The sequence below is a fragment of the Trachurus trachurus genome, assembly GCF_905171665.1.
Source record: "Trachurus trachurus genome assembly, chromosome: 21".
Classification (NCBI taxonomy): domain Eukaryota; kingdom Metazoa; phylum Chordata; class Actinopteri; order Carangiformes; family Carangidae; genus Trachurus; species Trachurus trachurus.
The window spans coordinates 19569632-19594353 of NC_139899.1; the positions used below are offsets into that span (position 1 = coordinate 19569632).

The 24722-nt window shown below is 41.2% G+C and overlaps 2 protein-coding genes across 5 annotated transcripts in view; one reads left to right on the forward strand and one right to left on the reverse strand.

Moving 5' to 3' along the window:
- The first annotated feature begins 981 nt into the window (after nucleotides 1–981).
- On the forward strand, nucleotides 982–9946 carry gpr161b (G protein-coupled receptor 161b). Its single transcript, XM_083996447.1, has 6 exons — nucleotides 982–1206; nucleotides 2719–3109; nucleotides 5339–6060; nucleotides 7082–7189; nucleotides 7640–7765; nucleotides 8490–9946. The coding sequence occupies exons 2-6, from the start codon at nucleotides 2766–2768 to the stop codon at nucleotides 8765–8767; spliced, it is 1578 nt and encodes a 525-aa protein (XP_083852573.1). The 5' UTR covers nucleotides 982–1206; nucleotides 2719–2765; the 3' UTR covers nucleotides 8768–9946.
- A 1403-nt stretch (nucleotides 9947–11349) lies between these two features.
- Nucleotides 11350–24722, reverse strand: part of dcaf6 (ddb1 and cul4 associated factor 6) — a 31114-nt gene continuing 17741 nt past the window's right edge. The window contains exons 11-21 of one of the 4 annotated variants that reach the window (XM_083996442.1): nucleotides 23659–23859; nucleotides 19764–19823; nucleotides 18162–18399; nucleotides 17596–17702; nucleotides 16236–16557; nucleotides 15438–15479; nucleotides 14649–14787; nucleotides 13646–13802; nucleotides 12694–12782; nucleotides 11956–12061; nucleotides 11350–11844 (exon numbers count right to left, since the gene is read on the reverse strand). In XM_083996442.1, coding sequence (XP_083852568.1) covers nucleotides 11786–11844; nucleotides 11956–12061; nucleotides 12694–12782; nucleotides 13646–13802; nucleotides 14649–14787; nucleotides 15438–15479; nucleotides 16236–16557; nucleotides 17596–17702; nucleotides 18162–18399; nucleotides 19764–19823; nucleotides 23659–23859 — 1520 coding nt within the window. In that variant the 3' untranslated portion in view covers nucleotides 11350–11785. The remainder of the gene's footprint in view (nucleotides 11845–11955; nucleotides 12062–12693; nucleotides 12783–13645; nucleotides 13803–14648; nucleotides 14788–15437; nucleotides 15480–16235; nucleotides 16558–17595; nucleotides 17703–18161; nucleotides 18400–19763; nucleotides 19824–23658; nucleotides 23860–24722) is intronic. The other 3 variants (XM_083996445.1, XM_083996444.1, XM_083996443.1) reach the window with 3 other exon arrangements.

Genomic DNA, 24722 nt, shown 5'->3' on the forward strand with positions numbered 1-24722 from the left:
CTTGCCTGAAAAATTTAGATTTGTGTATGTGAAATCTGGATAAAATAATTAACAAATCAATCAAGTAAAATTGGGTATTTAGTTTCTTATCAAATTCAGTGTAGCCAAACAGAACATTTTCCAGCATAAATTAAACTGGGGGTAAATATGATTACTGATTAAACATGCCAGTTTGCTCTAGAGTTGTCTGGTGTGTAGGCAAGACAAAAATAAATGAACCAGTAATGTTTCATCAACTTTCATCATTAAGCCTCCTATTGATTAGTTAGGTAAACATCTGTGAAGCATTTTAAAGGATATCTCTTTGACCTTGTTAGTTAATAAAAACTTATGAGGTAATAGCCTGACTTTTCCCCTTTTCTTACATCTAGACCAGTAAGATGAAGCATAAATGTGTGTTTCATGGTGTCACATCTTTTTACAGTCTGTGTCACATGCGGTCAAACTGCGCCATCGCGCGCCCGGTCTCGGTACCGTCCCTATGGTAACGTGACTCCCATTGGACAGCGGGGAGATGACGCGTATGTGCGGGAAGCTTTGATCCATGCGGGTGGTCCAGGCTCCAGCAGCCAGCCGGATAAAAAAAAACTGATGCTTCATTCACAAAAGTTTAACCCCACAGTTTGTTATTAAATAAATACACATGCATACAGTGGGGTATGTTGTGTAAACACGAATACACACACACATACACACATATACTTTGTACGTTGCACCAGAAGCGGGATAGTTTGTACTTTTTAAACGTTTTTTTCAGCGCATCCAGTGTCGTGATGATTGAAAATGAGAACACACATTACACCCACCACCACTGTCAACTTAGCTACACCCGAAATAACTGTCACAATGGCGACGTGAAAACAAGGCAGCTCCCCTCTCCTCGGCGACCACCCACACACTGGAGGAGTGAGTGAGTCTGCTGGGAGACGGAGAGGAGGATGATGAAGGGGAGGTGGTGGTGGTGGTAGTAGAGGGAGGAGGAGGAGGAGGACGTCGCCATTGCAGCCGCAGCTGGCCGCCTGTGATCCGGATCAAACGTTACCAAAACTTCACGATGGTTTTTCGGTCTCTCCACAGATTTTTCCCCCCAGGTTCAGCCCTCGGATATTGGATCGTAGTGTGAAAACAAAACAAAACCAACAACAACATGGACGTTTTGTCGCCGCAGGGGATAAAATGTGGAGCCACGGAGCCGAGCCAAATCAGGTAGAGAGGGAGAGAGAGGGGGAGAGAGGGGGAGAAGTGTCCGTGTTGCGGTGCGGGGACAATGGGAGAAAGTTCGAGCTAACCTCGGCTAACTAACGGTTGTTGTTTCAGCTAAGTTAGCGGTGCTGCTAACGAGCGGTGCTGCTCACTGAGCTGCAGCTTTACACACACTTTTATAAAGTTTATATTTGACAGTAGTGAGATTCTAACACAAAGCTAATATGTGGCTAAATTATATTGTTTTAAAGTTAACTTTTCCGGTACTTTCTCAACCTAAAAAAATGGTAGTTTTTAACCGTGCTGAGTGAGTTATAGCAACAGATGTGCAGTAAAATAATGTTAACGTTAACGTAACATTTACGTTTATATTTGGCAGCAGTGAGATTGTACAACAAAGCTAATATGTGGCTAAATTATGTTGTTTTAAAGTTCACTTTTCCGGTACTTTCTCAACCTACAACCTAACCGTGCTGCTGAGATAGCAACAGACTGATGTGCAGTAAAATAATGTTAACTGGCGAGGCTAACGTTATAGTTTACGATTTGTTTTTTTGGGGGAAATGGATTTTTAGCCTCTTAGGTTTGGTGTAAATCTTGTAAATTGTGAATAAGAAGTGGACCAGTTACATGGTCTGTGCTGAATTATACTCAGTGACATGAGAAAGTGTAGTCAGACTTTTTTTTTCCCCAAACAAAAGTAGCAATATGACCATTTAAAAAGCTAAAATACAAGCAAAAGTCCACCATGTGACTAAAGTAGAAATGTTAATCTGCTGTTGTCACCGATATAGATGAATCTTTTCCTTGATTACTTGACAAGCCATCAACATATTGATCATTGCTTGATTATCAGGGTCATTTTTCAAGTGAACATGTCCTCTTTCAGTTATGTACCTGTTTGTATTTTGTCTTCATCTGGATTAGGCTATTAGTTAAAAAGTTATTTTGTTAGAGAAGATTTAAAAAACTTAACATGGTATCAGGTGATTTAACTTATGCTAATGGGTTTTAAACTAAGCAGTGTGTTGTATACAAACCTGAGAGGCACCACAGACCTGAAAGGACCATACCAGTGTTTTCTGCATGTTGCAGCTCAGAATAAAAAAAATCACGTGGACTATAAAATCTCAATTAACCATTTTTGGCAGCCACGTGTTTTTAGTTCATTTCTGTACATTATGGAAATCCAATAACAAGCCCCTGAAACTCACTTCATCAGAGTGAACATGGAGTAGCCTAAGTGTTGATGCTTATTAAAGTTACATGACAGGTCTGACTGCAACCTAGGCCGTTAAATACAAGTTAAGTACTGAAATGACAGAAAAGTGGAAAAACTGCATGAGAAAATATAGCATTATACATCTCATGTTTGGAAATGGTCACCAGAAATGTTAATTATAGCACATAATTTGTAGTTAAGGAGTTCAAATGTGCAGACACCAGAGTGCAGCAGTGGTTTGTAATATACTGTTGTAATTTCCCCCCCTTTCCAACCATGTCTTCCTTTCTCAGCAGTCTCCTACCATTCCTTCACCTGTCCAGCGGCCCGGTCTCGTACCATGAACACCAGTAGGAACTGCACCGTGGTGGGGAATGGTGAGGGTCTGGCTGCCCTGGAGTCGGTCTCCATTGTGACCATCACGCTCCTCGCCTGCCTGGGGAATCTCCTGATTGTGGCCACGCTCTACCGCAGACCTTATCTCCTCACACCCAGCAACAAGTTTGTGTTCAGCCTGACCCTGTCTAATCTGCTGCTGTCAGTGCTGGTGCTGCCGTTCGTGGCCGTGAGCTCCGCAAAGAGAGAGTGGGTGTTCGGGGTGGTGTGGTGCAACTTCACCGCCCTTCTCTACCTGCTCATCAGCTCTGCCAGTATGCTCACCCTCGGAGCCATCGCCATTGACAGGTTAGTGCAGAATAGTAAGAGCGCCTAGATAATAACAATACATGAATGTCATGTCCTTGAAGCTGTATTAATGCATTTTCTTACCTATGTGGGTGCAAGCTGTAAACACAACATTGATTTATAATTACTGTATTAAATTGATATGGTGACCGTGTAAACAAATGGTTGAATATTTACAATTTTACTCTTATTATGCAGCTTAAGCAGTAGCCATTAGTTTACAGTGGAGCAATTGTGTTGCAGTAATTTGTTCCCATGCCCATGAGCACAACAGTTAAACACAACCACCCGAGGCAAAGTGTTAACACATTTGTTCCATTGTAACTCAAGAAAAGGAGCATTGCTGTTTTTGCAGAGTAAAAGGCCCAGTGTTTGTTGTCGGTGGAGCTGCAGTTTTCTTGGGCAAAACATAATAAAAACCCGCCAGGTGGTTGACATGATTTCACTCAGATGTAACAAGCGTGGTAAAATTGGAGTGTGAGCTACTGGAGCAGAGGACCCCACATGCACAAGTAGTTTTAACAAAAGATTTGCCTTTAGGAAAAAAAACAAAAAACAACAGGTCTCCGTGAGGTTTCCATTTCATTACAGTCAAATGACTCTGATTAGTTTTTGAAACTGTTCTGAGAGAATTCTTTCCAAACCGTTTTTAGTGACAAAACATCTTTATAAGATTAGCAGTTGTCTGATTACGTCTGTCACAGTTGGTGTAGAGGTCAACAACAAAATACGTGGTTATGTGGTTTCATTTGTGATGGAGTGAAGCCAGTACAGTAAGTCGATCAATTTCCACCTTTGACATTTTCTCCTGCCTCTGCAAGAAACACCGTCATGTTCACAAACATGAAAAGTGAAATGTTTGGTGTGTGTTTCCCTTTAAGGTCAGCCTGTGGCCGTGTAAAATAAGATTAGTCAGCCACACACTTAGGTCGTGGTATTTTTCTGGAGATTTTCCCAGCTCAAGTGACAAGCATTAGACAGACTTAACCAACTTCAAATATCCACTGATATGAATGCACCATTCATCTGCAGAGATGAGATTATTTCCTATGATTCCTATTCTTGGAAATAAGAAACTGATACACAAACTAAGTGTCGACACGTACGTAGCTAATCAGCGAATTAAAGCCCTTTTTAATTTGTTCAAGCCACAGGGATTTTTCAGAAATGGTGGAAGTTGGCATTCAGTCTTTCAGTCTCTGAGTGACTTCTTAAGGTCCTTTGCTTATTAATTGATTTTACATTGGAATGTGTGAAATCATTCATTAGGTGATAAAACACTGACAAAGTTCTTGTATTGTCATTGTGTGTTAAGACAATTATAAAAAGGAGAAGATGTTTGTATTCTCAAACATGAAATATCAACACATAACACATGTTTTTTGAAACTAAACCTTATTGAAGTTATTGTTAAAATTGACATTGCATTTAATATTACACAATAATGATTTGATCAATCATTTCTGTTATTATTCATATAAAAAATGGGCTTATCAAATGTCTGGTTTTATATCACGATGAATTTCATATTTTGTTGTACTGTTACACACCATTCTGTCATTTAGAAAAACAACCCAAAAAAAGTCATCAAATGAATCAGATATGAAAATAATTGATAGGTTACAGACATTCATAAAGATTTTTTTTTTTTTTAAGTAACGTTTTTTATTGATTCCACATATCAATATTCAACATTTTACATATACAATTTTCCAACAGTATAAAACATACCTATACTTCTCCACCAGGGACCATAAACATACATTCTCAAAGAAAGTTACCATAGAGTAAATTTGAAGAAAAAAGAAACACTTTTTCTCATAAAGATTTTTTGAACTTAAAAGTTTGTCAGAATAACATTTGACGTTGAGTTAAATTGTTAAGTTATTTCTGTTGTCTGGGATCACCGATGACTGTACGCATACATAATGTCTGTAGCATACAGTCCTCGCTGGTTTCACTGTTTTCCTAATTACCCCGAGCACCTTTGGGAATATTTCTGATTACAGTGCATGTTCTTGTTCTTTCACCGAGCTCCTCTCTTTCTCCTCTGCAGCTTTTCAGAAAAACACTTTGCAGCTTTGTTGGGGGGAGAAAAGTGCAGCCTGTCGTCTCTGTACCACACTCAGATCTGAGCCGTCTCTGTATCGACGGGTTCCCCTGAGAAAGGTGTTGTGTTTCCCCATCATTGACCGTTCCCTTCACTCGTTTCCTCTCTTGTCACAACAGGTACTACGCCGTGCTCTACCCGATGATCTACCCCATGAAGATCACAGGAAACCGGGCGGTCGTGGTCATCGCCTACGTGTGGATACACTCTCTGATTGGCTGTCTGCCTCCTCTGTTCGGCTGGTCCTCCTTCGAGTTCGACTGCTTCAAGTGGACCTGCGTGGCGTCTTGGCACAGAGAGCTGAGCTACACGGCCTTCTGGGTCACCTGGTGCATCCTCCCCCCCTTCATCATCATGTTGGCCTGTTACGGCGTCATTTTCCGCGTCGCCCGAATGAAGGCTCGTAAGGTTCACTGTGGGACTGTCATCGTGGGTCAGGACGACTCCGGTGGAGCTCAGAGGAACGGGCGCAAGAACTCGAGCACCTCGCTGTCCTCTAACGGGAGCAGGAGGAGCCTCGTGTACGCAGGGAGCCAGTGCAAGGCCTTCGTCACCATCTTAGTGGTGATCGGCACCTTCCTCATGAGCTGGGGGCCGTACGTCGGCGTGGTGTGCACCGAGGCTTTGTGGGGACAGGGGAGCGTTTCTGAGGGGCTGGAGACTCTGGTGGCGTGGCTGTCCTTCTGCAGCGCCGTGTGCCACCCGCTCATCTACGGTCTGTGGAATAAGACGGTCAGGAAGGAGCTGCTGGGGATGTGCTTCGGAGACCGCTACTACAGAGAGTCGTTCGCCACTCGGCAGAGGACGTCCCGGCTCTTCAGCATCTCCAACAGAATCACAGGTGGGACGGTTTTACATGAATGGGAACGTTGGGACATATCTCTGTTTTTGTATGTGAAGATAGATGAGACCACAGTTTTGACTGAAGACTTTGGGTGGCAGTCAGTGTGAACCAAAAACAATTGTTCATGAAGATACGCAGACAACCACTATCATTGTGACTTCATTTGTATTTTGTCTATAAGAGGGAAGAAAGTGGTTGGACGTGTCCAGTGTCCATAGCTTGTTTTATTCAATAAACAGTCCAAAAAGCAACAATGTTTGGATAACAAACAGATAAGACAAGGAAGAGCAGCAAATCATCACATTTGAGTTTTTGTTTGTTGATGGACTAATGATGCAGCTTTAACAAAGTTGTACTATTTAAAGAGGAACTATGCAGGATTTTTACCTTAACTCTGCTACATTTTACCTTAATTAAACAGCTTTGGAGTAACTGTGATGGTTAAATGACTGGTAACTTGTTACAGGGAGAATGGAGGCTCTCTGCCTTCCATGTAGCGTTAGCAACTTAGAGACCAGCTCCTCCGGTGTCCCAGCTCTCGTCTCGACAGCACCACGACACAAACGCGCCCCACAACCTGTGATCTCTTGTTTACGACAGATAAGACTAGACAAATATACACGTCGTAACATCGTATATGATGTATAAAGTTATGTACCGGCGCTCTATTGATTGATTTCTCGTCGGCTTTGTTGAAAACAAATGCACATGCCACATGGCCAGGAAGAGGGTTAGCAAAACAGTGGAAAAGCCACTGGACTTGCATAGTTCCCATTTAACATTAATATATAAGTCTAATGTACAAGAAGGTGGGTTATATGAGTAGATAGATTAACCTGGAGAAGATAGATTAACCATTGATACAATAGTGCAGGGGTGGGTGTGGGTGCAGAGCTTGAATAAATATGAATGTTTAAATGTGTAAAAATAACCTGCTTAGTTATGTACTTTTTGTGTTGCTGTGATTTTGTGTATATCCATGATTTCGTATGACAAGCACTTGGTTGTGTTCTTTCAGACTTGGGTATGTCGCCACACCTGACTGCCATGCTGGCGGGTGGAGGGCATCTGTTAGCCCCCGGGAGCAGCACAGGAGACACTGGCTTCAGTTTCACTCAGGACTCATGTAAGTGTTGCACACAGAGGAATTTTACAAAAGTCTCCGTCTGTGTTTCCCCAAGTCTCATTCATGTTTTAAACAATGTCCTTTCCTGCTTTTTTGAAAAAAAAAAACGCTAAAAGCTGTTGATCTGAACCTGAAAGTAAACCAGAGATTAAGTTGTGTATGTGTGGTTTTAAGGACTGGCAGATGATCATACTCACCCTATTGCGTCATACTCCCACAGCTTTGTCAGCCTCACATTCCTGCTTCACAGCTCATGTTTTCATTTGGCGATGGTGTAAATAGGACAAGTAATGTCATGTGTAACACAAAGAGATGTAAGAACCATCCACCTCATTCATGGTGTACTTGATTACTTCAGAGGTATGAGAGGGATTTTTTTCCCCCCTTGACATTTGAGTTTTTCTTGACGTACTTATTTTCACTGATGGATTTTTTTTGTTCCCCCTGCAGGCACAGACGTAATGCTGCTGGATAACTTCTCCGTCGACGGCTCCTCCCAAGCGCAGCAGCACGGAAATCCGTCTGGGAAGAGGAGGAGCTCGGTCACCTTTGAAGACCAGGTGGAGCAATCCAAAGGTATCTGTCATTTCCCAGCTCCACAAAAGATTAAGAGGAAGCACTTCATGCTCACTCACGGCTTAGGGAGGGGGAAGAGCTACAAAAGAAATCAAACTAAACATATTGTCTCAATTTGAATACTTCCAAACTTACACTAACTATTTTGAGTATGTAAGTGCGTCTCAACTGACGCATGTCAAAATGCAGTGAACTGTAAGTACCCGGATGGTTGATTTGATTTATTTATTAGCACATGAGAGAAAAAATATATATATACTATATATAAAACAGCATGATAAAGGAGTAGAACAAAAACAACAACAACATAGAATAGATACAACATATCACAAATGTGGAGGAGAAACCAAAAAAACCCTAAGGACTTGTCAAGTGGTCCTGGCTCCTAGAGACAAACATTCAACATAGAAATAAGTTGTACAATAATGTGAAGAACATCATAAAACAGTTAAGAAAAGTTATGTTATGTAGCGATGTAGAGGAAGACAGGCGGTTAATGTGGGCTGGTAATGTGCTCCAATAGTGTGTACCTCTGAATCTAATTGAGAACTGAGAGAAAGTAAACCTGAAAAAAGTGGGATGAGGATTATTTGCTGACCTTGTGTTGAAATTATGAATTTGGGAATTGAACTGAAATAGAGAATGGAAACAGATGGTGCACTCATAACGGTGGCATCTGGTTAACCTAGACCTCACAAGTAATTCAGAGCGTTCTCCTCCTCAGCTGAAAACACCAACACGTCCTCGGTCCAAGTCCACGCAGAGGTTCACAAATCCCTCGACTCGTTCGCCTCCTCCCTGGCGAAGGCCATAGAGAGCGACGCTAAGCTCACGCTGTTTGGGGACGGCCTGGCTCTGCCCGGGGGGCTGTTCACGACCAGGGCAGCACCGAGACCCAGATACCTGGACGGTCAGAGACTGAGGCTGGAGAGCATCGACGAAGGGATCGTCAAGGACGACAGAGAGGAGGAAGAGCAGGATGTGGAGGAGAAACCAGCCTGAGCACAGCCGGACTGGTAACACGCTGGACTTATTTAGACCAAACACCGTTATTACTGGTCAACTCTCAAGGGTTTCGCACCCTTAACACTGTTACATGCGATCTTTCAGAGCGGCGCTCGTCACGCTCTGTGGTACACATTATGAAGTCTTATTACACATGGGTCCGACCCCATACTTGAAATTCTTAGCAAACAGGAAGAGGCACATTATTCATTCCACTATGTTGGACCACAGCAATCGGAGCCTTTGCAGGCATCTGCATTGAATCGATGTGATCAAATAGGAAGACGTAACTACTGTAACCTTAATGGTTTGAATGTGGTAGTACATTGTTTACTACTCCATACTATTATTATTGTATGTCCTCAGAAATAGCAGGACGCTTCATCAGGGCTGGGTAATATCAGATAATACAGAAATGTCTTTGTCTCATCTTCCAAAAAGGATTCACAACAATCATCAGATCCTTTAGGTTCATTTGATTAAAGAAGCTCAGATTGTCAGCCCAGAAAATAGGAAAAAAAATGTCTTGTTTTGTCAAACCAACTGTCCAAAAGCCAAAGATATTCACTTTATTAAAACTGTGTGTGTCTCATCAAGCATCAAATATGAACATCTGAGAACCAGGGACCATCCAATAATAATAATAATAATAATAATAATAAATCGATCACCAGGAACAGCTGACAATACATTTTCTCACGTTAATTGACTAATCACTGCAGCTGTAGGTGTAAACACAGGAGTGAATAGGAATTACTTGATATGACACAGGTAGATTTTGATAATTAACTTGTGTATTGCGGTTCAGAGTTGTTACAGTGATGCAGTGATGTGTACGCGTTGCCCAGGCGACTGAGCGACTGTAGTATTATGAAGGTACATAAACACAGAGCTGTTGAGTTGTTGGTACCTGCAGTAACCACAGGTGTTATTAGGAACGACTGGACATGCACAGTCATTGCATTTTGAACACACAGTGTGTACTAGTTCTCATAGAAACCACTCATGTTACGTCAGAGATGTTGAATACTGTTTGTCAGTGTTGTTTTTTGTTGTTTTTGCATTATGGTCCAAAGGCAAAGCTGTAGAAAAGCAGCAATGTAGTGACGACCAAATGAGGTAAGAAGAACACACATTTATGAAGTAATTAAGTCCAAAATCATCCATTAAGATACTGTTAACAGTATTTTAAGATTGTTGAATCAATGAAAACACAAAGATCCACATTTCATTATATGGGCAGTGCAAAGCAATGACGGAAATAATTTACTGTTCACTGAAAAAAAGAAATCGTCTTCAGTTCTGTCTTAATGAAACAAAAATGGTCTTAAAACGACAAAACTTATTATTTTTTGGTACATGTGGTTTACCTCAGTTTGTACACTCCATCGTTTCCTTTGCTATTACAAAAGGAACTGAGATTTATAATGTGTAGAGCACAGTTCAGATGCTTCAGTCTTACCTCGTATTTTCATATTATTATGTTTGAACAGGTACTACTTTTGTAAGAAAAAGCTGTACACCTGAGAAGTGATGTAACCTTTTGATTTTTTTTCTCCACTATACAGTTAACTATTAATACCAATATTTCCAGTAAAGTTTTGTATTAAGATTCTTCTATTAAGTTTGTTTTTACATAAAGTTTTCTAAACAAACTCTTGTCCTTTTTCTGTGCTGTCATGACTGTCAGGATTGTCTTCAGGTCCTGAAAAAAACTAAATTCCTCTTTTAAGGCGGGCTTGAACCTTTTCTATTGCCCATCATTGACTGTAACATTAATTACATTTGCTTGTATGTGGTTAGGGTTCTTTTGTACCTCTGATAATTAATATAAATTAAGTTTAATCCTTTATTGTGGCGTTAAAGTCAGCGCCGTCAGCCAAACCTGTATCAAACACAGGCACAGTAGCAAATCTTTATTTTACCAATAACTTAAATTGTCTTCAGTTAGATCATGAGTCATTTTACTCAATCAGTCCATCAATTTTCTGGCACTTACAGTCCATGTAAATTGAATTAATTATCTATTTTATATTACTGGGAAATTAATTTAAATTTTATATACAAAAAAAACTAATATTAAGTTAAGTGAAAACTGCAAACGCCCACATCACAGCCACCAAAACAATGGCTATGTCTCCTGATAACAATTATTGCTGCCAGAACATGTATCCACAGATCAGTGCAGGTCTGGTGACGACCTTCAGGATCAAATCCAACATCAACAATAAATGAGGGCGTACAAAAAAAAAAAAAAAAAAAATGAACACAGTGGAATCTCACTCTGTATCATATTAATTGGTTTCATTATCATCCTGTATTTTCAAATACTTTGGTATCTATGAACTCCTGCAGTTAATCCTGTCAGGAATCTATGTGCAAGGTAGGAATTGTTTATTTAATCAATTAACTTAAATTAATTTTAAATTAGTATATTAAAATAATTAAACAGTTGCCATTAGCTTTCACTTTATTTTTTTTCAAATTCTGTAAAAGATTATAATTTAGTGACATGACCCTTTAAGGAGAAAAACCTCCACCCCCCCCCCTCTTTTTTTTTCTCAACAACAAAATTAAAGCATTTTCCACGTTTGTTTTACTTAAAGTTGTTGTTCACATGCGTAACTGCACATCAACATCTCTTAGCTTTGTGCTACAAATCCAAAATATCACACGTTAACACTGATCGAAGCTCACTCTCTCCTAACAAAATAATATTGCACTTAACATCCTTGCACACCAGCCGCCATTATTCTCACACATGTATATTTATATATATATAAGTTTATATATATATATATCTATATACTGACGTCCTTTTGCATTCACACAAATGTAGTTTATCCTCATACAGAAACATCAGTAAGAAAGTTGTCTTAAAAAAACACAGGGGGCTAGAAATTATACTAATTTTCAAAAGGAAGTATTCTACACTATACTTGTACAAATCTCATTTTTTTCAAGTGCTATACAGCAAGAAGAAATAGTGTTTCTTTATAATAAAATGCCAGCAGGCTACTGCTCATCCTCGTTTTCCTGGCCCGAACCTTCAGAGCGATCGCCTTCTAGTCGATCTACGGGACGGAAAAGCAGAAAGAGGAGGCGGGTAAATAATTCATCTTCCCAGGGTATTAATCAGCGTAAATATTATATATTTTACATGAGGTGTGTGAGTGTGTTCGTACCTGATCTGATGTGATTGAGGGAGGCCAACATTCGGAGCATGAAGGAGGCCGGGACTGTGATTGTGTTTCTTGTTTCCTCGAGCATCAGCTCATTCCGAGTTATCACCTTGACAGAGGAGCAGGAGAAAAAAAGAGTGTAAAATAAAAGTGTGAAGGACATTCATCAGTAACGGGAAAAAAACAAAAAGCTTTTGTGCCACAAAGAGCGCGTAAATCTAATCAGAATCCTGCTTTATTGAGACAAATTGTATAAATTATATTAAAACAATTAAAAATTATAAATAAATATTACAAATCAATTTACTCAAATGAAACAAATTAAATTATTCAATTAAAATAAATTGAGTGGAAATTATGAAATTGACTTAATTAAATTAGTTGAGTGTGCTGATGTGATTAAAGTGAACAAAATTAAATTCATTCAACAAATTGAGTTATGCAAATTAAAAGGAAAAATTAAATGGAGTTAAATTATTTTTTACAAATTAGTTAAATAAAATGTATTGTGTGTGTGTGTGTGTGTAAAGTGACATAGACATAGGACGAGGACATGATGCTGGTCAAAGTTTTTAACGCTCATAAACATCATTAGGTCACACGGATGTGACCGAGAGACTCCACAGTGAATCACAACCAGCTCCACAAACACGTTAAAAACCATCCACATCTCTTCTCCTTCTTTTTAAAAGCAGAGTTCAGGATTTGTACTTCAAACCGGTCTCGGTCGTGTCGTCATACCTCATCAGCGAGGACTCTGTTGAAAGACGCCGACTGTTCCAGTGGCGACCAAATTTTGATATCGTAGTCTATCCCTGAAGAAGCCAGAACTGAAACACACACCCAGAGAAATGCAGCGTTAACACGGTCGACAACATGGTGGCGCTGTGGAGACCACAACAGTCTTTTACTAAAAAAGAGAGAGCAGCTATTCAAACATTCACCCCCAGAGGCCTAAACCAGGAGGACGATATTAAACATTTTCTTTAGTCACCCTTACAAAAGCTTGAAGCAGAATTTTAATGTTTTTCTGTGTCTACTAATTATGTAATTATGTGATGTTGGATAATGGTTTGTCGTTTATGCATCTGTGTCTATTTTTTATACTATATACATTGTTTTTACTCTATTTCCTCATAAAGATGAATTTTCGACTACGAATGGTGTTCCCACTGATTATATTTATGCGATTATGGATTTACTATGGATTTATTTGGGCTATCAAACCATATTTGATGTCACTGTTTGTATTTCTGAATGGTTGTCAATTTTTTCCACTGTCTTAACGCACAGTGAGGCAACTTTAAGTCGAAGGATGTGCCCCTCACCTTCAGGTTTGCCTCCTTTCATCCAACTGGACCACACATTAACACACCTGCTGTGACTCATGTGGTTCATGTTTATAAATAGATGTGTGTTTTCTATTGTTCCAACGGCACCTGAAGAAACCAACAGGTCGAAAACGTTTGTGTGCAATAAAAATCACTGCACCGACTATCCGTGTGCGGGAATACCCTCTCTTTTTTTTCCCATGGCATTTTTGTATTGCCCTGCACCTCAAGAAAATGTGATGTGCATATAAAAAACTCTTGCTTTCTCCACAACATTATCATCATCATCATCATGTCATCTGTGCAGAGAGGATCTGTGGCCCAGAGTGAGGCCGGGGGCGGGGGTGGGGGGGGCGACTCACTGGGGTCGTAGGGGTGCGGCTGCAGGCAGTTGACCACATGGTTGTCGGCTTCGAGGAGCATGAGGTGCTCTGCAGTGTGTCTGTCCCAGATGAAGATGTGGCCGCAGTCTGAGCCGCTCATCACAAAGTTGTTGCCCCAGAAACACGACTCCTTAATCTACACAAACAAGAAATTAAAAACGTAAAAAAACTTTTTTTTTTTTAAACAACAACAACAACAACAACAACTCTCTACTAAACTCTCTCTAAAGTCAGAAGGAAATCTCCTCTCGCTATCTGCATGGACCAAAGATCGAACCTGGGGGGACAGAGCCTCCTGCATCAGTATGTGTGTTACTTTATATTTATATTAATTTATCATAATGTTGTTTTATTCTGTCGTCTATTTTATCATTTTATCAGTTATTAGATGAGGGTGAGGATGGGGATGGAGACAGTTGGACTGTTGTCTCTGTATGTGCTTGTGTTTGAATGTGTGAGAGAGTTTATGTGCTTTTCATTTAACTCTTGTGTCTATTTCATGATTTGGCGCTCTTGTTCCCTGCTTTTGCTAGTTTACTCTGTCTATTTTTAAGATATTATTATTAATTTTATTCAACGATCTTAATATTGTATTCTGTCTGTCTTTTACCTGCCCAGGGACTACAGGTGGAAATTAGCAAATGTTGCTACAACCTGGCTCAAGGCATCTTCTCTTGTCTTACAAGATTAATGTTTTTGTGCATTGTCCCTGTTTTAAATAAATAAATTCCTAATTCCTAATTTGTAACTATGTAAAGTGCTTAGAAATAAAATGTATTATTGTAATAATTATTCAGTTTAAACCACAGACTATTAGCTCAATATTTGGGGGAAATACTAGAGAAGATCCAGAAGGAGTTTCCTGCCAAACAATTTGTCAACAACCAGATTGTGTGAAGAAGAAAAAAAAAAAGTTGAAATATTCCTTTATCTACCACAAAGTCTTCAACCTGCTAAAGAATAAAAACATCCTGAGGTTTACCATCGTCCTGGAGTTACGGTGGCCCTTGTAGACCATTTTGACCGAGGGTCTCCTGATGTTCTGGGTCTCGCTCTCCTCCATCTCCCTCCTCTCTTTCCTCCGGCGGAACAGCTCCTGGATGCGAGCCGCCGCCGAGCGCCTGACAAACACGACAGAGAAACGAAGCACGTGATGAATATAATATAAAGACGACACAAAGCTGAGAGACAAACCCATGCTGGCACTGATGCTCGTGAACTCCATGCGCTGACTTTATGCCGCATTGATCCAAACTAGAAAGCAGCCACTTTAAAAAGAAAAACAAATAAAACAAACAAAGAAAAAAAAGCAGAACGCCCAGCTCGCCAGGTTGTAACTCAATTAAGCCGTTGCTGCTGTTACGCAAAGCCTTGTCTGCTCACTCCAAAACAGTGTCGCTGAATTTATCGAAAGAGTTCCAGCTGATGTGTTTCTTTTTTTTTTTTTCAAAGAGAGAGAAAATCAAACGTGTCTCATGTTCGGCTCTTTTCCATCAGTGCCATGCACACACATTCATCATTTTGCACCTCTGTGTGTGGCGGAGCATCCTCAAAACGCCTGTTGGTGGAGTCAGTACTCACATGCACGGCACTCAAACACAACAGTTAGCTGTGTGCTTATTAGTATTTTTGTGATTTATCTTTTGTGCATATGTGTGTATGTGTGTAATGACCAAACCAGCACATAAACCGCTCTGTTCAGACTGCACACTGCTCTGCTGCATGTCACGCGGCCGACGGGTTAGAGATGCTTTAAGTTCAAGGACTTTACCTGATCATCCTATCTCCTACTGCAGATCCTCTGGTATTAAATCTATATTTATAGTAAAACAGTCAATGGCAAGGCGTCACCAAAAAAAAAAAACAAGTCAGTTAACCCACCCTTTAGAGGGATAGTTTGACATTTTTGGCAAATTCGCCCTATTGCCATAATCCCTATAGTCATAGCCGTAGGTTCATTACCTTTAATTATCGGTGCATGTTGTTTTGAGATCCGCGGGGCAGAGACGTGAGCTGGTCAGCGAACGCCAAAGAGGAGAACAGTAGTTTTGCTTTTCCCTCATCAAATACACAATCCAACAACTCCAAAACGCTCTCGTGGAGAAGTTGTGACCTGCACATACGCTATGAGATAATCATGTATAATTACAAATGCAGCTGGAACTACTTTCCAGACACGGCTGCTGGGCGGAGTGATTTCAAAAGCGCAAGTAGTTCAGAGTATTTGCTTCATGTGTCGTAATGTCTCGTAATGTGACATGATTATTTCATAGCGTGGTGATTGTGCAGGTCACAACTTGTCCACGAGAGCGTTTTGGAGTTGTAGATTGTGTATTTGATGAGTTTGATGAGGGACGGGGGAACCTGTACCATTCACCTCCATTGTGTTCGTTGAGCAGCTCTACGCAGATCTCAAAACAACATGCACCGATAATTAAAGGTAATGAACCCACTGCTATGACAATAGGGATTATGGCAATGGGCGAATTTGCCAAAAATGTTGAACTATCCCTTTAAAAGTGAGAGCTAATAAACACTTGAAGGTGTTCTCTCGTGTTCTCTAACGTACCTCTGTCCCTGTCCTCTGAGCCTCGCCGACGGGATGAGGATGGGGTCGTCGTCGCTGTCGTCAGAGTCCTGGTTGCCGCGGGCAGCAGGCTGACTCTGCCCCTCCCACTCCTGGGACAGGGGGCCTCTCCCGCAGTGGCCCTCCTCCCCCGCGGGCTCCGCTCTCCTGCAGCCGCCTGACGTGTCCGCGTCCGTCCCCTCCGGCTGACCGCCGCCCGCGGACGAGCCCGCTGCCGGGGCCGCGGCCGCCGAGCTGCAGGAGGCGTCACACGGCGGCTCTGTGGCGGCGGCCGGCGAACTGTGCTGCTTCGACTCTGAGGGACCTGAAGGGAAACACATCAACACTTATAGTCTAGATGGAAACAGGGGTTCACGAGCACGTACTGATTTTTTTCCCCCACCTGTTTTTTCTTAATCTTTAAAGTGTCTATTTTAAGATTCTGACAGGTACCAGGATGAAAAAATGTCCCATGGTGTTTATTTTTAACCCTTTACTGCCCCATCCCAAATTCGAGGCTGAAAAAACTGAAAATGAAATTGGCATAGCTCTTTAAGTAAACAACTCACAGAGACAAATTAACACGTTTTTCTACACAATTTGGGGCCAAGGAATTCAATAGAATAGTTATTTTTAAGTTTTTAACACATCCTGACTTGATTTTGGGACAAAAATATCAAAAATTATTATTATTAATAATGTTTGTAATGTGTTTAAATCCATCACTGTGTGCTCAGCTGTTGGTTTGTGTTTGTTGTAAAATAATATAACTTTCAAATATAAAGTTAATAATTTCATTAATTTACTTTCTTATTTATTTATTTTTCTTATAGCATGTAGCAATTTAGATAATGAATAAATTGTATGACACAAATAATTTGTATTTGGTTGTGTTATGGTTTGAGCACAGAAAAAACAAGTGAAGAAAACCATGAAAACTAAAAGTATAGATGGGTGGATTCTTTCAAATACGTATTTGAAAGTTATACTTGTATTAATTAACCTTTAATTTATTTTTATTTATTTACTTTTCTTACAGCATGTAGCAATATAGATAATTAATAAACTGTACTGTATAAATAATGAAAAATGTTTTCCAATAATCATTTTCTTAGTCCAGATTTTTCAGGGTAAAATTTCATGTTGTAAATTTTCTAATAAAAAAATGTTGTATTTTTGAAGAAAACTCAACATTATTAATTTTCTCATCCTGCTTGAATAAGGAAAACTCTTATAAATATCAAAATCTAAATCATTCCACCCAACTTTTCTTTTAACTGATTCACATATTCTTACTTTTATCTTTACTCTTAAACAAGTTTCTTTAAAGAGAAGAAAATTAAGAAAACTAAAAGTACAGCACCTTGCTCTGACGCTGAGCTCTCCGTCAACAGACTCTCTCTGCTGTGAGTGGCCACAGCCTCAGACGCTTTGGGAGCTCCGCTGCCCATAGAGCTGGATGTGCTGCTCCTGTGGAGGAAAGAAGCAACACAGACTGTGTCCATCATCAACACCCTCAAACCTTTTGACTTTGTGTTTTACATTATTTGTTCCCAAGATATAGAGGTTTCAAGAGATTCAACAAAATCTGACAAGTGCCTCAGTGAGAAACAGTCGTCACTCTGAATTACTACTTCCTGTGTAACAAAATCCACTAAACAAAAAGAAGGCCATCTAACTGTGTTTTTGGGACTGTGTATTTAATATGATGTGTCATTTGGTTTGTTGAAACTGATTGGACTTGGATATGGTATCAGGTTGCCTCTAGATTATCCATTTATAACAAGTTGATATCGCACATATTGTTGATTCTCTAAATCTAAATTAATAAATGTCCATCAAAACAATCAACATCTTGAATTCCTTTAAAGATGGAAGATTAAAAACGGACCCGGACCAGATATTATATACTTTTTTTCCCCCACTCACCATTCATCAGTGAAGTCCAGCTTGATGGTGCTGGTGGTGGTTCCCTCCGAGCTGTAGTGGAGGCTGAGGACCGGCTCGGCGCCGCTGGGTCGACTGGTGCCGGCCATGGTGGAGGAAGAGGAGGAGGAGGAAGAAGAGGAGGAGGAGGTGGTGGGGGTGGGGGTGGGGGTAGAAGTGCTGTTGGTGGCCGGGGCAGATACAGGTTCTTCGGGGGGTGAACCTGCAGCTTCTGCTCCTCCTGAGGGCGGAGAGGACGACACAGACAAACAAACGACAACAAGTTGTTATTAACATCTGTCTGTTTGATGAATTCAATTTAATAAAAAAAAAATAATAATCCATTAGCTTTTATAAGCGCAGTGGAAATGTGCAACTTGTCCGTTGCATCACTTCCCATTGATTAACAGCACAGATCAGAGAGGGAAACATGCAGCGGACTTTACCAGAGCAGACAGAGGTGAACACACTGAAACACGCAGCCACAGCAACAAGACAGAAACACAACGGAGACACAAGATGCACAGATGGCAGCCCCCCTGAAGGACCGATACACAACGCACACACACATACAACAGTCTTTGACAGGATCGTTATAACAGTCCCATCAAAGAAATAAATCAACCTGGCTTAGTTGTTAGAGATGTTATTTAACTTAAAAAGAAATTAGTTCCCAATGAAAGCTGGTGACATCTGAACATGTGATATTTCTGATCTTTATGAGGAACTGAGACACATGTTGAGTTGCTTTGTAGAGGAAAAAAAAATTCAACCTTGTTCTACTGATGTGAAAAGAAATATATTCACTGCATGCCAGGTGTAGATCTGCAATAAATGAGCCAACAGACAGAAAATTAACTATTTTAACGTACCGGTAGCTAATTGTTGTTGTTTGTTGGTTATTACGTAGGTTTTTGCAAGTTTTTTTTTTACAATTATCAGTCAGTATCAGTGCTGAATAAAACAATTGTACATTTATTTTTAATGTTTAAAAACTATTTTCTGAAGTTTTATGGGCCAAACAACTGATGCATTGAAAAAAAAAAGTTGGATTAATCAATGATTGATGATTAGTTACAGCTCTACTCAGAACCAGGGCAAGAAAAATTGGAACTATGTTAAAACAGGACAACATGCGTCTTGTTGATTTGTTAATTTCAATTCAATTCAATTCAAAAAACTTTATTTATCCCCGAGGGGCAATTAAAAAGCACGCTGAGCAGTTCAAGTAACCGTTACACTAACTAACCTTTACAGTGACTTATTGTAAAGTCAACTCAATGTAAAATTGCCAATATTCAGATAATATCACAGTATCTCCAGATGAATGTTGACAAAAAAAAGAGAGAATGCGATTTCACAGCTCAGATTCATTTCTCTGTAATTTATATCATCAGCGCTTTGACGAACGAGTGGGAGGATGACGGGAAAGTGAAGCGGTGGATACACAGACAGAAGTATGAAGAGAAAAGGGGGGAGGGACAGACTGAAGAAGAGAGGGTCGGGATTAGGAAATAAGCGTTTGTGTCTCTGAGGGAGGAGGGTGAGACACAGCGAGTGGCGGGGTGGTGGGGGGCGAGGTAGGAGGAGGGGGGGAGGACGCACCCTGCTGTTCATCAAGAGTCATGGATCCCAGCTGTTTGTTTACCACAGACGAGGGGGAATCTGGAACACAAACGAGACCGACTAAACATTGGACACAGAGGTCAAACCTGAGGGCTCAAACAGTCAAGACGCACAAGGGTTAAAAACTTCAACGTCCAAAAAAAAAAAAAAAGTAAAAAAAAAGAAAAGAATAAATGAATAAATGAATAAAAAAAAAAAAAAAATGAAACCCAAACATCCAAGGCCAAGCAGGAGGAGCTGTAAAAAACCAGCCAAATAAAAATAAAAATAAAAGCTTCATCTGATATCAGGCAGGATCATTCATTTCACATACTGTTGGTGCAGCTTCAGCTTTTAGATGTAAAATGAGAATCAGAGATTTATGAGTCTGAACAAAAATAAAATGACAAGTTCACACATGCTCTCTACAGATGTACTATACTCAACCTATGGACGGTGTGTGTTACATAAACTGGGAAACCACAACCATCGAGAGACTGATTCATACAATAACACAAATATAAATAGATAAAGTAAATATGTACAAACGCTAAAATAAAATTCTCTCTGCATAATTTCAAATGAGAAAATATACTTTGCTCTTCCTTTGATATAAATTTAAACACCTTCAAGCTATGGCTGCTTATTCTTAGAAGGAATCATCACCAGCATGTGTCAGATAGTTAAAGTTATAAACAATGTTTTTCCAGTAAAGAACAAAGCCCCTTTCAGACACAACACACGACCGCTCACACGAGTTCACACTGAGATCTCGAGTCCTAATACTGTACGTTAACGTGGAGCCTGGTGACATTTCACAAGTCTGAACTAAATGTTGTGCTGTTCACAGTCGGGCAGCGGCGGCAGCAGCAGCAGCAGCACACGGTGAAACACTGAGAGAGAAAGAGACTGACTATCTTCTACCTGGCACTGGAATAAATGAATCACTTAATAATCATCTCAAAAAGCAGGAAACACTTGTCTATGAGTCACTCTTTACATGTCAGATCATATAGCAGGTTGTTTTTTTTCAATTGAGGCAAACTGCATGGATGAATTAAAATTAATATCCTGGTTAGGTGGCCCAGAAGATACACTACCAGTCAAAAGTTTGGACACACCTTCTCATTCAGTATTTTTTCTTTATTTTTATTACTTTCTACATTGTAGATTCAAACTCAAGGCATCACAACTATAGAGGAAAACATATGGAGCTGTGTATTTTAAAAAGTGTTTAACAAAGCAGAATATTGGGACTTGTTGGCTGTTTTATCTATCTATCTATCTATCTATCTATCTATCTATCTATCTATCTATCTATCTATCTATCTATCTATCTATCTATCTATCTATCTATCTATCACTTTTGTTTTAATTAACACTTTTGTGTTTACAACATAACTCCATATGTGTTCCTTATAGTTTTGATGTCTTCAGTTTGAATCTACAATGTAGAAAGTAACAAAGATAAAGAAAGACCATTGAATGAGAAGGTGTGTCCAACATATAAGACATAAGTGTGACCTATTATATCTATGTATTTGTGTTGTGAGTCTTGTATTGATTTGGTCCTTCTGGGCCACCGTCGTGCACTGTCAGATAAAAAAATCTGTGTTTCACGTCTGAAAAGGGCTTTTGGTTCTGAGTCTCAGGTTTGAAGTGAGACCGGAGTCACTAGTTAATAGCGAGTGAATCCGAGTGCATCGTCAAAACATGGGTGAACAACCACACGGAGCACACGGAGGACGGCGCCCAAGCAGAGCCTCACACTTGTCGGCCGGTGCCACTCCAGCACGGGAGAGTTTGCGGGTGAAAACTCAAGCAAACGAGTGGAGTGATGGAGTGAGAGCGTTAGTGAGTGAGGGGGCCGAGAGGCAACACAATTAGCAACAGCAGCAGCAGCAGCAGCGATGGTGGCGGCGGCGGCTACAGAGGTTAATAAGTACAAGGTGCATCATTGGAAAAATGGAAAGAGGATCATCACGGTGGGATTAGTGGTCAGTTGTGGCGAGACCGGGTCTCTCTGGAGCCTGGCTGTCTCTCTACACACAGACACGTCCGCTTTGCCAACATACAGGGGGAGGGGGAAGATGGCAGGAGTAGGGTGAAGCTGCAGTACCGGAGTAACTGTTCTAGGACCGCAGTTTCAGGACCGCAGTTTTAGGACCGTTCGATTTACGCCACAGCGCTTCCTACCATAGATATATACATGTATGTTTATATTAGGGCTGTTCGATTAATCGATTTAAAATCGTAATCGCGATTATTTGGAATTGTAAAAATCGATTTTTTGAAATCGTAAAAAACGATTTTTTACTGAATTATCGTAATGACTGCTGCCTCCCATCACGCTCTCCCACTGCTCTCCCCACACACTGTAAACAAGCATGTCGGCATTTTGCTAAGACCAGTGAGGATTTCGCTGCCAAAAAGACCAACGGCCCTTTTCCACTACACCGTTACAGCTCTCACGGCCCATTAGGTCCATTTAAAAAGACACAAATAGCACACAAAATAGTTTGTCATTTAACAAAAATATCGTAATCGTAATCGGAAATCGATTTTTCAGAGAAGAAAATCGAGATTTTATTTTTGGGCAAAATCGAACAGCCCTAGTATACTATATCTATGGCTTCCTACCAAGTGGAGACTGCCGTTACGTTACGCCCACCTAAACCTATAACCACTCAAACTCAAAATGTGAACTTGGAATATAAATTTCAAATAATCGCCTCCGGAGCGGTGACCATTTCCATAGTAACGCAGCAACTTCCGAACGTTGGGGGCGCTGTGACGAAAATCGAACGGTCCTGAAACTACGGTCCTAGAACTGTTGCCTCCGGTACTGCAGCTTTACACTATTGGATGGCAGGAGGGGAAGGGGAAGGGGAAGGGGAGGGGCCCATAGAGTCCCAAAGCGGAAGCAGGAAGTAACGGCGCCATGGGTCCTCAATTCGAAAAAAAAAAAGTCTCCATACAAATGAACGGGAGTCCAAGTTTTATTTCGTGATCCATTTGAATTGTGCCATGAGAAAAAAATATGTCCTCTACCTGTTTAAAACATCACGTTTCATGCAAAGAAATCAGCAGTTTATTGTAAAACTATTGTAAATTGTAAGTGCATGAAACGTGATGTTTTAAACAGGTAGATATATATAATAACAACTAAAATGCCATACATTCTGTATAGAAAATTGTCTTAGTTCAAACACACATAATTATTCAACTCGACATGCTGCTGGAGGTTATTTTATTTTACCCAGGGCACTCTCTCAAGGCACAGTATTATATCGAGCTATGAAGGAGTGGAATGCCCTTCTGAATTATGTTATACAACAAAGAAACATGGTTAGTTTTAAAATGAAATTAAGAGATTATTATTTTGATCGCAATTTTGACCATTAGTAGCCTATTTGTAAAACTGGGTCCTGGTATTCTTGTTGTGTAGTGATTCAATGTAGGAGCGGGTAACATATGTTAAGTGTTTGTCTTGGATGTTTGTTTTTTTTTTTTTTCTTGTATTGAGTATGTGTTTTCTGTATGTATTTTTGTTTTATGTATTAATGTATTTTATGTGTTAATGGTTTGTATTTGTCATTTATTATGATGAAAAGACCCCAGGAAGAATAGCTGCTGCGTGGCAAAAGCTAATGGGGATCTAAATAAACTAAACTAAACTAAAAGAGGACATATTTTTTTCTCATGGCACAATTCAAACGGATCACGAAATAAAACTTGGACTCCCGTTCATTTGTATGGAGACTTTTTTTTTCGAATTGAGGACCCATGACGCCGTTACTTCCTGCTTCCGCTTCGGCTCTCTATGGAGGGTCGCTGCGGGCGGGGGGGAGGGGAGGGGAGGGGAGGGAGGGGGAGCTCGGAAGGGGAGGGTAACCTGTATGGGGTTGAGTCTCGGCAGCACCAGCAGCAGCGGCAGCAGCAGCAGAGGGAGCGGCTCTCTGTGACTGTCTCTCGGGGGCCGCGGAGGTAGAGGGGCGGGCCGGTCGCGGACCCTGTCCTGGGGGGTCGGCCAGCCGGAGCAACCGCTGCAAACGCCTACAGACTAAACTTATGGGCAGCCGGTGAGGACCGTACTCTGACAGGGAGGAGGCAGAGGGAGAGAGGGAGAGGGTGCAGAAGATTAGAAAGACTGAACGGTGGAAGATAATGAGGAGAGCAGAGAGGCAGGCCAGGAGGAGGAGGAGGAGGAGGAGGAGGAGGAGGAGGAGGAGGAGCAGGAGGAAGAGGAGGAAGAGGAAGAGGAAGAGGAGGAGGAGGAGGTGGAGGAGGAGGAGGAGGAAGAGAGAGGAGGAGGTGGAGGAAGAGGAGGAAGAGGAGGAGGAGGAGGAGGAGGAGGAGGAGGAGGAGGAGGAGGAGGAGGAGGAGGAGCAGGAAGAGGAGGAGGAAGAGGGAGAGAGGGAGAGGGATGCAGAAGATTAGAAAGACTGAACGGTGGAAGATAATGAGGAGAGCAGAGAGGCCGGCCAGGAGGAGGAGGAGGAGGAGGAGGAGGAGGAGGAGGAGGAGGAGGAAGAGAGGGAGAGTGAATGCAAAAGATAAGAAAGACTGAACGGTGGAAGATATGAGGAGAGCAGAGAGTCAGGCCAGGAGGAGCAGGAGGGGCAGGAGGAGGAAGAGGAGGAGGAAGAGGAAGGGCAGGAGGAGGAAGAGGAGGAGGAAGAGGAAGGGGAGGAGGAGGAGGAGGAGGAGGAGGAGCAGGAGAAAGAGGAGGAGCAGGAGGAGGAGGAGGAGGAGGAGGAGGAGGAGGAAGAGGAGGAGCAGGAGAAAGAGGAGGAGCAGGAAGAGGAGGAGGAGGAGGAGGAGGAGGAGGAGGAGGACCCCAGGAAGAATAGCCGATGCTGCTGCAGGTGCTAATGGGGATCCTAATAAAGAAAAGAAAAGAAAAGGAGGAGGAGGAGGAGGAGGAAGAGGAGAACAGGATGCTGAAGGAGAACAGGG